This window comes from Lagopus muta, chromosome 16, assembly GCF_023343835.1.
Source record: "Lagopus muta isolate bLagMut1 chromosome 16, bLagMut1 primary, whole genome shotgun sequence".
Lineage (NCBI taxonomy): Eukaryota > Metazoa > Chordata > Aves > Galliformes > Phasianidae > Lagopus > Lagopus muta.
The window spans coordinates 8,297,269-8,310,284 of NC_064448.1; the positions used below are offsets into that span (position 1 = coordinate 8,297,269).

The 13,016-nt window shown below is 38.2% G+C and overlaps 1 protein-coding gene across 7 annotated transcripts in view; it reads right to left on the reverse strand.

The window, feature by feature from the left end:
* EYA2 (EYA transcriptional coactivator and phosphatase 2) overlaps nt 1-13,016 on the reverse strand; it is a 90,110-nt gene that overhangs the window by 33,013 nt on the left and 44,081 nt on the right. For all 7 annotated transcript variants that reach the window (XM_048963112.1, XM_048963108.1, XM_048963110.1 and 4 more), the window contains exon 5: nt 11,411-11,527. In XM_048963112.1, coding sequence (XP_048819069.1) covers nt 11,411-11,527 — 117 coding nt within the window. The remainder of the gene's footprint in view (nt 1-11,410; nt 11,528-13,016) is intronic.

Sequence of the window (13,016 nt, forward strand, 5' to 3'; positions counted from 1 at the left end):
GTAAAAATTCAGAAGTTCTTGTTAGCTGAATAAGGATGAAAATTTAATGGGAAAAATCAATTATCAGCATGGAAAAAACTGTTCTTGAAAATTCAGGTTCAAAAATATTTCATTTTAACTGCACTCAACACCAATGCTTATGAGGACTAGAATCATCCAATAGGAATGATAGCTAAGTCTCTGCTTGACTTTACAGGCTAGACATTCTGGAGAGACGAGATTTTCAATGATGAAAAATCCATTCAGATGGAAAGAAAACAAACAACAGGCAATGAAGATAAGGATAAAACCTCCTTTATCATCTAACAAAAGGCAGAGAATGAGACTCACCATTTAGTTACTGTGAAAAGCCTTCCAAATTTGAGCCATACATAACATACATACATCAAAACTGGCTCCAAGCTTTTGCTTTTTCCTCCCTAAATCGTTGATAAGAAATAAAAATTCCAGTAATAAAATGAGCCTGCTGCATGCAATTTCAGTTTTGCATCCGTAAAGTAGCACTGGAAAATTATCAACAAACCTTGCATCCTGATGTTAGCTATTATCCCTATTCCCCATTTAGCCATTTTTATAAAGTGCTAAAGACAGAATCTTTAGCAGGGTGTGTTGTGATTGGACAAGGGGAAATGCTTTCAAAATAAAAGAGGGGAGATTTAGATTGAACATAAGGAAGAGGTTTTTTAAAATTAGAGGTATGAGGCACTCGCACAAGTTGCCCAGAGATCTGGTGAATGACCTGGAGGCATTCAAAGTCAGGCTGGACCAGGCTTCGAGCAACTAATCTAGCTGTAGAAGTCCCACTGTTCCCTGCAGAGGGGTTGGACTAGATGATCTTTAAGGGTCCCTTCCAACTCAAATGATTCTATGATAATAGCACATGTAATGTTCAGAGATGTGCAGGAATAGCATCAGAAAAGTGTGGTTCTTTGCAGTGGAGCAATTCTAGGAAGCCACTGAGTAAGCAATGTAATAAATGCCTTGCCCCTTCCCATTTCTGAATACTTACTTTCCATTATCACAGGACTTTCACTTCCAAATATATTGGCATTATATACATATATATATGGTATGTATTTTCCTGACTTCTGAATAAGGCACACTGTTTCAAACTGCAGCTGATTTTACATTTGCAGTACTGTAGATGTGCAAGCAACCAACTTGTTTTTATCTATCTTGGTAGCTCAATATTGAGTAATTGCATTTAAATTCCTGCTTGCAAATCGGAAACAAGCCTGCAATCTCTCCTTTTGGATCTTCTCCATATGGAATATGGTTCACATCTGCGTTCAATCACACCAGTTGCTAAATGTCACAATGCCCTCATTCACAGGTAGCTTAAAGAACATTTAGCTGGTAATAAAACAATCTGGATTCTGGAGAATAGCTCTTCAGATGTATGGTACTGAAAACGTTCCCTTTAAAGTATGGGTATCACAAACACACTTGCATGAAAAAACACCACATAAAAGCCATGCATATGCTGTACATATTCAGTGCCATGGCTTCTCCTTGATAAGTAGATGTGGCCTTTCTCTATATCAGTGTCCAAGGGCAATATTTATAGAGAAACTCTTTGTGAGCTGATTGATGTTATATATTCATACACATGGATTTCATTTGCTATGTCTCCCTCCTTCCCATTTTAATTCAAGTATTTTAAAGTCCATAACATGGTCAAGAGTAATTCAATGATGTGTGCATTGCTCCTGCAACAATATTCACACCAGCTTCTCTGCTCAGTCTCTCCCCTTTGCTCTTTCCACCGCTGCAGTTACAAGATGCATTTCTTTTTTCTCTTTCTTTCACGCAAGGATATGTAAAGAAAACAAGGGGATACTCAGTTATTTTTAGTATCTTCAGAACTATAGCTCTTGCATTGCTAAAAAATGTTTTATTTCAGCTTATGAATACACAGTACAACACAAGAATATCTGTGTCTTAGGAAGTTGTGATTACAGAGATAGAGTGGATCTGTGGTATAGTTCAGATCAATACCATGGCCAACTTTGAAAATTAGGTTTGTGTTCTTGCATTACACAGGTCAGAAGGCCCTGTCATCAGAAGGGTGAAATAGAACAACAACATTTAGATTGAAGCGCTTCCTCTAACTCAAAGATTTGCAGACACAGTGGTTTTAGGTAGCTCTCAAAGGATTATTTGATTATTGAGAACTAATAATATGAATGCTTATGGGGTTCAGTTGATTTGCATGATATTTCACAAGCCTGCCTATAATTGCTTGTATATTCTAAGGTTAGCAAGCTGTTTTCCTACAGGAAACAGTGTTGACTACAAGTGATACAAGGAAAGGCCTTAGTCTAACTCCCAGAGGAGCATGCATTACTCTATGCTACGAAACACATCTGGATGAAGATTTGCATGGTCATTCAAAAAGGTTCTTTGCAGTACTTTACCTCTTTTGACAAGCTAATGTTTCCTGCAGTAAATACTGCATTCTCCAAGCTGCTACTTTTTTAGCCAGAGGTTAAGCACTCCTCAAAATTACCTCCCACCAGCTATACTCCAGTGCCTTGTAATGTTCCAAATCCAACAACATCTGCCTGCATTTACTGGGCAAGAAAGCTCGTAAAATGTTGCACGGCTGTCAGCTGTGGAGGTATTTCAAGACTATCTGACCTGTTAAAGGAGAATAAAAACTCAACCCACATGTACTTTGCAGCATACTGCTCAACTGTTTGCCATTAGGCATAAGGAACCAAAAACGGTCTTGTATTTCTGTCTGAAAGGGCTCAGACAGTATAGGGAAGAGCACACTGTATTAACCTAGATGAAGGCATGGTTCTACCACATTATAGCACTTGACATCAGCAGTGTCTATTAAAGGATATTGCTCCCAGAAGCATACAGACACCTTCTGCAGATATTACCCCCTGACATGCAACCCATTTAAAATACGTCCATTTGTCTCCCACTACAATCCCATTCACTCCTGCTAGTCTGACCAGGTGTTTGTGGGCACTTTCAGTGGTGATACAAAACATACTGCACAGTACAGGTTTTCTGAGTCAAAGCTCTTTCCCTGCTCCCTGCTTCTGGGAGTGTTCAACCCCCAGAGCCTCAAAGAACTTTAACAAGTGAAAACCAGGCCAGTTGTACAGACCTGGCTTTTACCATACTTTTGAGCCTGGTCACCTGTTGAGATCAATCCAGCTCAACAACAGTGTTGAAAGTGCTGGGATGGTTTATACTCACTCTCAGGATTTGAGGCCTGGGAAAGCAACTCAATTTTATTATTTTTTGAAGAAAGTGTTCCTTTCAATCACTCTAATCAAATGATGATGCAGCTACAGAAGGAAATCACATTGGATTGTCCTCAAAAGCAAATCACAGGGAAACATTTTGGGATTAAGAAAAAATGAACATCCTTGAAACAATGATATTGTTTCTGAAAAAACACTTGTTTAAAAAAAAAAAGCCACACCAAAATAACCAAGAAGACTGACTTTATCCTGGGGACTCCAGGGCCACCAAAGATTAAAGCTTTGTTCTTATGCAGTCTGATCCAGGGCATGACACTGCTTCAAACCCACTGACAGATAACTGGGCAAGATGAAAAAGGAAAGTCCTACATGTCACAGTATTGTAGAACAGAAGTTTCAGTATTTGAGCCCTGCCAATGTAAATAGAAAATTTATCCAAACTGAGTATCAAAAAAAAAAAGCACAAAAACATGCAAGAGGGTTATTTGATGCCAGCACAGCAGCTAAGAAACTCCTAATTTGCAAAGCCTGTGTTAACTGCAGCAGAGTCAGACTTATTTGTCCACAAACATCATCGTGCTCTTTGATTTTATGACTGCATTCTATTTTTTCACTTGCAGCATTAACTTACACCTTGTTTGGAAATGAGATACACCAAAAAGCAGTACAATTGCTGCACAAGTACCAGGAATCACATCTTTCCCAACTTTCAAGTGTTTGACTATGCAGGTATGATTTTTCTTGATGCAAAATTTTCTATGTAGTTTTATATTAGCTCTTCTATTGCCTTTTACATATTTTCAAGAAAACATTATTAGCTATACCAAATCAATTCTTCAGTGAAGCTTCTATAACACTTTAGCATATTCTATGCCAACTGCACCATAAATAAATAATCAAGGCCAAGTTTGTAATTTCCCAAGCTGTTACCATCTTACAAATTTTCTTTTAACCTACAAAAATGAACAAAATACAATCGATAAATAGAAGTCTTCACAGCATCCAAGAATCTCTTTAATGTGACTACTTCTATGTTGATGTTGCATCTATATGAAAGAGAACAATAGAATTCTGAAATTATAGAATTATTTTAAATTTTAAATGTTCACTGTAAATATATGCCTCTACATTGTGAAAAAATGTTCCCCTTTTCTCATCTGCTATCATCCATATAGTTCTATCACTCGAGATGTCAAACTGTGATTTAAAATCTCATATAGCAAAGATGCATTGTTTCCTTTAAAAAGTATGTATGCATCTGGCTTATCAATGAAGTCTCAACAGGAATCTTAGCATCGTCTCATGTAAAGGTATTTCAGTGTATTGTTTGGCTGTAGTGTTTTTGTGATTCTATGATTCTATGATTCTGTGATCAACCATTTTGAGTATTTGAAATTACCTCCACAAGTGTTGCCAAAATAGTAAAAAAAAAACAGGCTAGGAAAACATGATTCATTCCTTTATTCTCTATTAATTCCCAGCTCCTCATCATCGCGAGCTGTACTTTTCTCCATCCAGTCCCACCATTACTCTCCCCTACCTTATTTAGTCCTCTCCTAAAAAAACAAACAGAACTCTCAGGATTTCCTCCCACACTGCTCTTCACATTGAGGAAAAAGTTATTCCTAAATATTTTCAAAGCTGGTATTTCAAAATACTCCTTTTCTGTTATTCCTCTGAAACTCCCATATCCCCTTTCCAAGTCCTTTCTTACTTAACAAGGACCTATGAATATATTTTAATGTCAGTGACAATAAGTTTTCCAAATAGAAGGACCAAAAAAGCAGGAAATGGGAAGAGCTAAAGCAGGGTTCTCTCCTTGGATAGCAGTAGCACAGATCCTTGCAGCTTGTAGTGCATCACTGTCAACACCTTTGCTTCTCCCTATGAGTTCCCTCTCCTGTAAGATGGTTGGTTTTAAAACAAAGTAAATGTAGCGTGGTCAGCCCCTCGTGTTTAGAAATCTTTGAAAGGGTGACTGTGCTGTTATTCTGGGAAAACTTGTATTTACACTGTAAAAAGTGAGGTCTGACCTCTCTTGAAGAGAGGCCTCTCCCTGCTGAACTCACCATGGAGTGGTGGACAGCTTTTCTGCCACAGTTTTAGACTGCAACTAATGCAAACCATCTGTGAAGCAGAAGCTTTTGAACGAGGCCACTCATTTTCTACTGAGGTTTTAATTTTATGAACCTAAGACATTTGAGTTACAGTTCGCTGAGAGCATTCTCTCCCTGTCCTTTATTTTCTGTGACTTCAGATGGATTCACTATCTGTGTAACAAACCATGGTAAGTATTTCTGAAGTGTAAGTTGAAATTTGCTTTTCTCATACATTTCATCACCAAATACTAAAAGAATCAGGCTTAAAATAAAACATGCCACTTCCTTTGCAAAATTCATGCACGTAGAGCTAACTATTCATGCCAAATAGATATTTATGGGCTCATATTTAAATATGTAACAAACTGGCACACAATTGCAAGAAATTCAGGCACCCCTTTGAAAACATTATCCAGATACTAACAAGTGCCAAAATGTTTTCAGCATAATGGAACATTTCAATCAATTAAATAGCCTGATTTTACTTTGTCTGAAGCATAAGCAATTCATTCCACAAACGTAAGCAACATATATAGATAGCTCATTTCAAATCAGTATTGCACAAGATATGACACTTTCTATTCATTCATTATTTGACAGCTGATCAGAATGGACTCTACAAAGAAAACAAATGCTCAGCAGTAGCAAGGAATTTCACTGCGTAGGTCCTTGGCCCCAAATTTATGTCTGCACTGAACTCAATACTGCTTTGCAATTCCTTGGCAAAGGAAAGTTATCCCAGTTACGTAACTGAATTTTCCTTTGTAATGTAAAAAGTATTTTGTGGGTAGATGAATTTGGCTACAAAAAAAATGGTCAAATCTTTTCCTGCCCAACAACAGTATCTGCATAGTTTTAACTGTTGTGCAATTTCAGTTTCATTCCAGCTGTCATTTTAGCAATAATAACTGAAGAGCAAGGCATTGTCTAGGAATTAATGACAAGCTGAGAAGAGATGGCCTGATGTGCAATAAGGGGGTAACACAAGCTCATGTGACTGCAGGAAATACGCTATAAGTTGGCTGCCATTGCTCTCTCTACATAGCTTATGGTTCTCTATGTTAGCTAATGTGCCAGCACAGCTTTCTCTTAGTATTTCACATAGCTGATTAAATGATGTTTATTACATTCCACATATTTCCTTATACATTTGACAGTGCATTTGCTCCTACACAGGATCAGAATCCATTCTGTTACACTAATGTGAAGTCCAAAGTATTTTTCCAAGTGAACAGAAGGTCATCAGTGCTAACATTCGCAGGACTATAACTTCAGTTTTCTCTTCATTCACAATCCAAGGGACAGATCCAAGGAAGATCAACACATCAGAAGAGAAGCAGCAAGGAGAGGGATGAGGGATGATGCTAATTACCAGCAAGAATGGATGTAGCATCTACTGCCTGCACAAATCCAAAGCAACTGTTTGCAGTATCAAGAAACATGTCCAGTAACCAAGCAAAATAAAAGGAGTGTTGCAAAACTAGGTAATATGTAAAATGCACAGCAAAATACGATCTGATGTCTGGAGTGTCAACAGATAAACAATATCTCTGAGGTTGTAAAAGAAACAACAAAAACACTCCAAAAGAAAACAAACAAGCCTTTCCCTCCCAAATCAACGTATTTTAATTAAAACATTCATTTAATGCTCTGACTGCCTACTTGGATGGATGAAAAATTTTATAATTATTAATTATCATGAAATGTAGATGGTTTTACTGATCTTAATGAACTCTAATAGGCGTGGTATTGCAGACAAAGAGAAGCACATCAGAGATTCAATCTGAAATCTCTCAGATTGGAAGACGACCCGATTCTTCTTTGAGGAACGGAATCATTTGGGTATGACTATGCTTGGCAGAATTCAAGTGTAATTGCTTGCCTTGCTGCAACTCAAGTCTTGCAGAGAAGCCAGAAAACAGGGTGGCTTCATTAGCTTCTGAAGAGCTTTCCACAACAAGAAGCAGTTTCCTCAATTGCCAGTTTCAATGGTAAGCTCCATGGGGCAGAGGTCGAATACAACCTTTGTGTCTCATATGCTATTTTTATGACTGAATAATAATTTTACCAAAACTCTGAACAGCTCACTAATCTGCTAAATTGCAAGAACATGTGAATGTTGAAAAATATATGTTAAGAAGCAAACATATTTCTGATATGTAGACTGTGGTGTTCTCTGGGGAGTCAGTACTGCAGTTGCATACTTGTATAAGGATCCGTTAGGAAACAGCACAGACCTGAAGCAGCTTTTTTTTTAACCCAGAGTATTACGTTTTTTCTGCACCAAAGACAGAAAAGTAATGCAAGCTGTTACCTTCTCTTCCCATTCACAGCTCTAAAAATGAGTTGCCTCCCTGAACTGGTCACATGCATGTATCAAATATCTTCATTACAACAAATTAGTTTTGTAAATACAGTAATGACCTGAGTCAACACTGCATACAGCACTGATTAAAAACAAGAGAATAAAGTCAGTCCTTCAGAATAAGTAATACTACATTTCAGTCTATTTGAATGTTACTCAGTTTGCCAAAATACTATCATATCCACTGTGTTACATGGAAATTAAAATCATTATTTCAATCTATAGTACCTTTGTGCTATAGTTTCATGTCTTTTCTGGCAGATATAGAACTTGCCAACCTCATTTTTTGTATTATATATGTGTGTGACATACTGCATTAGCTATTTGGCTTATAAGCCCTTCCACATTTAATTTATTTTCATGCTAGGAAAGCATGAAAATAGATTTCCCCTTCTGGCTGTCTGTAAAATAGTTTTGCTTTTTTTTTCTTTACCACTTAGTAACTGAAAGAATGTTTTATCCTCCTTATTGCTTTTCAGTGGATTCTGTTCTTGCTCAAGATCCAGAATACAGTTGGTAACTGCAGTTAAAAACGAAAAGCTGAACACTACCTCACTGCATCTGCAATATCTGTGTTTGTGGAGAAAATCAACAGACTTGAGGAAATCTGGCTTCAGAAGTGCCAAAAGAGCCATCAGGGAGGTGAGGCTTCAACCTAACACTTCTATCCCAGCCACAGCTTATGTTGGTTCCAAAGAAATGTGAGAGCAAACCGAACAGCTCCAACTACCTGGGCATGTACTGAAGGAGAACATTTGTCCTAGAGCCTTATGAGACAAAATATTTGTCATCCAAAAGGTCATTATTCCTTGGTGATTGGCATAACACACCTATTTCCTGGCCATGTAATTCATAAGCTAGGGGACTGTGAGGATTTGCACAGTCTGCACAAGCTGCTCCAGACTCACGGCCTGACCACCCACGCCTGCCTGCAGTCAACTTCACTATGCTGCTTTGGGAGCTGATGTTCAGGAGAAGCCAACAGTAGTCCAAAGCTATTTTGGTTAAGTACTTGAGGTATTACAAACTTACAGTGCTCACAGAGCTAGCTCGAAAAAAAAACGTTTTTTTCTCTCACACTAAAATGCAAAACTAAGCAGCAGAAATTCATGGCGATATCCTTCCTTGTTGACCCATTGCACTTGTCAGACTCTTCAAGATCTCTTCTCTATTTTGTGTAATAAGTATTTTATCCTTGAAGTGAGGGTTAAGAGCTTGACTCTTAAAGTCCTCCTGAAATTTGATTTCATAAAAGTATTTAAATACAAATTTGCACCTTCAGCTGTTTAATCTCATCAGCCAAAGTCCCTGCCTGGGGTCACTAATGGGGTGGCCAACAAGACTGATGTGAACCTGACAGAAGTCCCAATAGTCCTGGAGCTTGGGTGGCACAGAGAGTTGCTCGATTGGATTAAGATGGAAGAACTGCCTCCCTGCCCCCAGGTGCTGCAGCGTGGGAAAGCACAGAGTGCACATTCCTCAGTAGCACTCAGCACAGGAAGGCTCCCAGCTTCTCACTCAAACCTTTCACCAGCACTCAACAGGGTAAATAAACTGCATGGTCAGGGAGCTTCAGACTGTTCCCTTCATGAGCAAGGAGAAGAGTGGAAATATTTGTTTACAACAGGAAGATACATTTACTTCTGCTCCTTTTGCCTTGGAGTAAGCACCTGCCACATGCAGAAGCAGTTTTCCTTTTGTGCTGACAGCTTAGTGAGCTGGCTGAAATGATCTGTCTAGCATAAAAATCGGAATGAAAAGAAGCAAATTTATCTAACACAGTAGCATCACCTTAGAAAACATTACCTGAAAGCACCTTGGGCACATTCATGCTCATACACTTCTGCATAAAGTCTTTTCCGGCCTGTTTTGGTACAACATTCTAGATTGTCAGTATTCCTTACAAGTGTAACATTTTCAAGTGCTGATTAAACAAAACTTGTTTGTCTAAACCTCTTAATTGAACAAAGGGGCCATCTTAAAAACTTCAGTCCCAAATGAGTCCAGAGTTTGCCTTCCCAAATAGCTCAGATTCTTCTAAGCTAACACAAAGCACATGTGGGAGCTGTATTCTGGGAAAACACAAAGCAATAGAAACATAGATGGAATACACTGACCTTCCATGGCAGGAAAAGAAAACGCCAATGCTGACTCAACAGTGGTGCAAAAATCATTAGCACCTAATCACACCGTGGTTAGTCAGGAGGCACAAGGTGGGTGCATACACAACACTTCAGCCCACTGACAAAGCAGCAAACAAGCCATCCAACTCCAGCATCTACCATTGCTGGTGATGCAAGCCAGTTTCACCAACGAGAGAGGACTTCCACTGCTGACAATGAAACACAATCTCAAGAGAAGACTGACGTTTGAGGAGTGAAACAGAAAGCAAAAACCAAAGTCCTATTTGAGCTAGGATGGATGAAGTCTGTAGAAGTCAAGATGTAGAAAATCACAGCTCTGTGGGTTTTTTTTCTTGTGAATCAGCCTGTCAGAAAGATCACACTGCTGAGTCTGCATACATTTAGCCACAGCTGTAAAGGGCACGATGTAGCCTGTGTGATTGACCCTTCCCACTCAACAGTCCTAAGATGGACAATTTTTAACTTTCTAGAACATTCTTTCCTCTGAAGATACTCATTCATTTTGTGTGTTAAACGATTGATAAAGCTGAAATGGTTATCCTGTGGTTCCTCTCATCTGCCATCATTGCATTGGAGTTGGTCATCACTGCCTGAAGAATTTCCTGGACAGGTATTTTTATGTTGAGATTAACAGAGTATATACAGATTTGAACACTGCCCCTCCAATTCACACTTAATGACTCAGCAAGTTCCAGAAAAATAAATAAACAAATAAATAAACGTAATTCATGAAGATCAGGAACAAGACACGATGGAGAAAATAGCATGTTATAACACTTCAGAAAACAAAACCTCTCTTTCTGACAAGCCACATTAAAATACTCAAAGAAATGCAATTCCATGCTAAAAAATGGGTTAAAAGGAATCACAAGTGAACTTCCAATATTTTAATTTACTTCCCAATTTTCTTTTTTTCAGCTTTAAATTCTTCCATGACTTCTCTGGCAAATCAACACTGAGAGTCATAGAATCTGGTGATTTCAGCTTCTGAAATTGAATGACTGAAAATAAGCTTTACTTTTAGGAACCAAGTATATTTTGACCTTCTTGGTTGTGGAACAAAACAAAGTGTTACAAAGCTCCAAGCAGAAGGCAGTGTCACTGAAGACATAAGGAAATCCAGTTCACTATTATGTATCAGATAGTATTTTGACAATAGTAAAACAGTTACTCTAAACTTTTTAATTCTTTACTCAGGAACCTCAGGGAAAAAGCAGCTGCTTTCAGCTCTACTTTTCAGAATTTTACTTCAGCTGGTAGCTGTTGTTCAGTGGTATTGGTACTTTATAAGTTAAAAAAGGTAAATGTATTAAACACAACAGTTTCTGCTGAAAGGCAAAGCTTAAATTGCTCATATGCAAAGTTTTGCTAGGGTGCCTCAGTGCTAAATCCAGTACTTTTGCCAGAAATTAATTCCATGATAAGCACAACAGGCCTCTAAAATCTTACTTTCTCCTCTACCCTATCTGTCTATTACTAATCTTTTTATCGTAATTGCAAAAGAAGATCTGATCTAACAAGGAGTGTGTTATTCTGACCTCTCTCAATGCAGCCCACAAAGCAGCAAGCTGTACTTACCATGCATCTGGTAGGTATATGGTGCTTGTCCAGCAGCTGGGGTACTGAAACTGGATCCATAACTAAGAAACCCACTCTGTCCTGGGGAATGGCTCAGGCTGTCCTCTGTTTTGATGCCTTTGGAGGAGCACAATGCAGGAACCAAGAGCAGAATGTGTATTTTGTCACGTAAAGTTATAAAAAAGAAAGATTAGGAATTCACAATATTTCAGCTAGATTTTAACCTACACTTTACAATTTTTTTTTAGATTATCCTCAAAGAGCTCTCAAGTAATACAAATCAAATGCATTCACCACAAGTAGTATTTGAGTGAGCTGCATCCTGTATTCATTCATGTCCTGAATGAACTTTGCTTGAGATACAGAAGCAAACACAAATAACATTGTTTTCAAAAATTATTTATGGAAAACAGTTTTGTTTTGGTGTTAAACTCATTGACTCAAGACCTTTCTGAACAGTTATCGGGTGCAAGCAATGATTAACAAAGCTACAGGACCTGCAGCAAATGAACCTCAAGACTTCTGTTCTCAGTAGACATATTTTTTACTTCCATTATAGTTTCAGGTTTGGTAATTAAGTATTTATTAGCAGGTCATACAGGAGGGTTATCATTTACTCACTTAGATATAACTTCCAGTTCAGGAACAGTAAATATAAGTCCTGAAGCCACACAATATTTTCATTACTAAAATCAGGCAATTAAACTGACAGTTTACTGGAGCAGCACTTGCTGATTCAAGCTTTGATGAAACCCTTGCTGATAGTAAAAGGGGCTGATATTTTATTCAGAGATGCTGCCAAGATTCTACAGCTGTATTGTTAATATAAACAGCTGAAAGGTGCGTCTTATTATGAGCCCTTGGGTGTGATCCTCCTCCTTCTTTGCATACCTATTTGCACAAAACAAAAAAAAGCCATGGACACATCCTGAGTATGAGAGCACTAGAGCTAAACAAAGCCTGTTGACATTCTGGGCTTGCATTTATGCACTTGCCAGGCTGTTGCTGTCTGTTAGCACTTACAAACAAACTTGCCAAAAGACAAGTCGAATTCATGTGCCTTTCACCAAACATGCTGTTTTCTAGCTTAATGACTCTTAGAAGCAGTAAGTCTGCATTTGCTCAGGTTGGGAATAGTTTCCCCCAGATAATATCTTCTCTAATATAACTACTTCTTTAAGCTTTAGGTGAGAATAGCTGCAATACATTCTGAGTACAAGTTAGCATCAATATGACAATGCTGTATTGTGAAATGCAGGAAGTTTGTTTGGACAGTGAGTGAACATGTGTTAGTGCAGGCGTCCGGGTCCATAACTGCTAGGGAAGTAAAGGGATTTGCGAGTGTGTGCAGAGAAGCCTCTTTTCATAACATCCCATGTTTTTCAATTACAGCAGCACTCTACATGCAAGCACTCCATCTACCCTAGCTACAATTAATCTTCAGCGAATGGGCCTTTTTGGAAGTCTAAAATTGTTGTCAGACAGTGAAATAACTTAGCACCAAATTAATTTCCACACAATGTTCTGTTTTGTCTAGAAACTGGCTGAGTTTTATTTTTGTGCCTAAAAACAATACTGCTTCATTGTTCTTGGTTGTCAGCCAGGT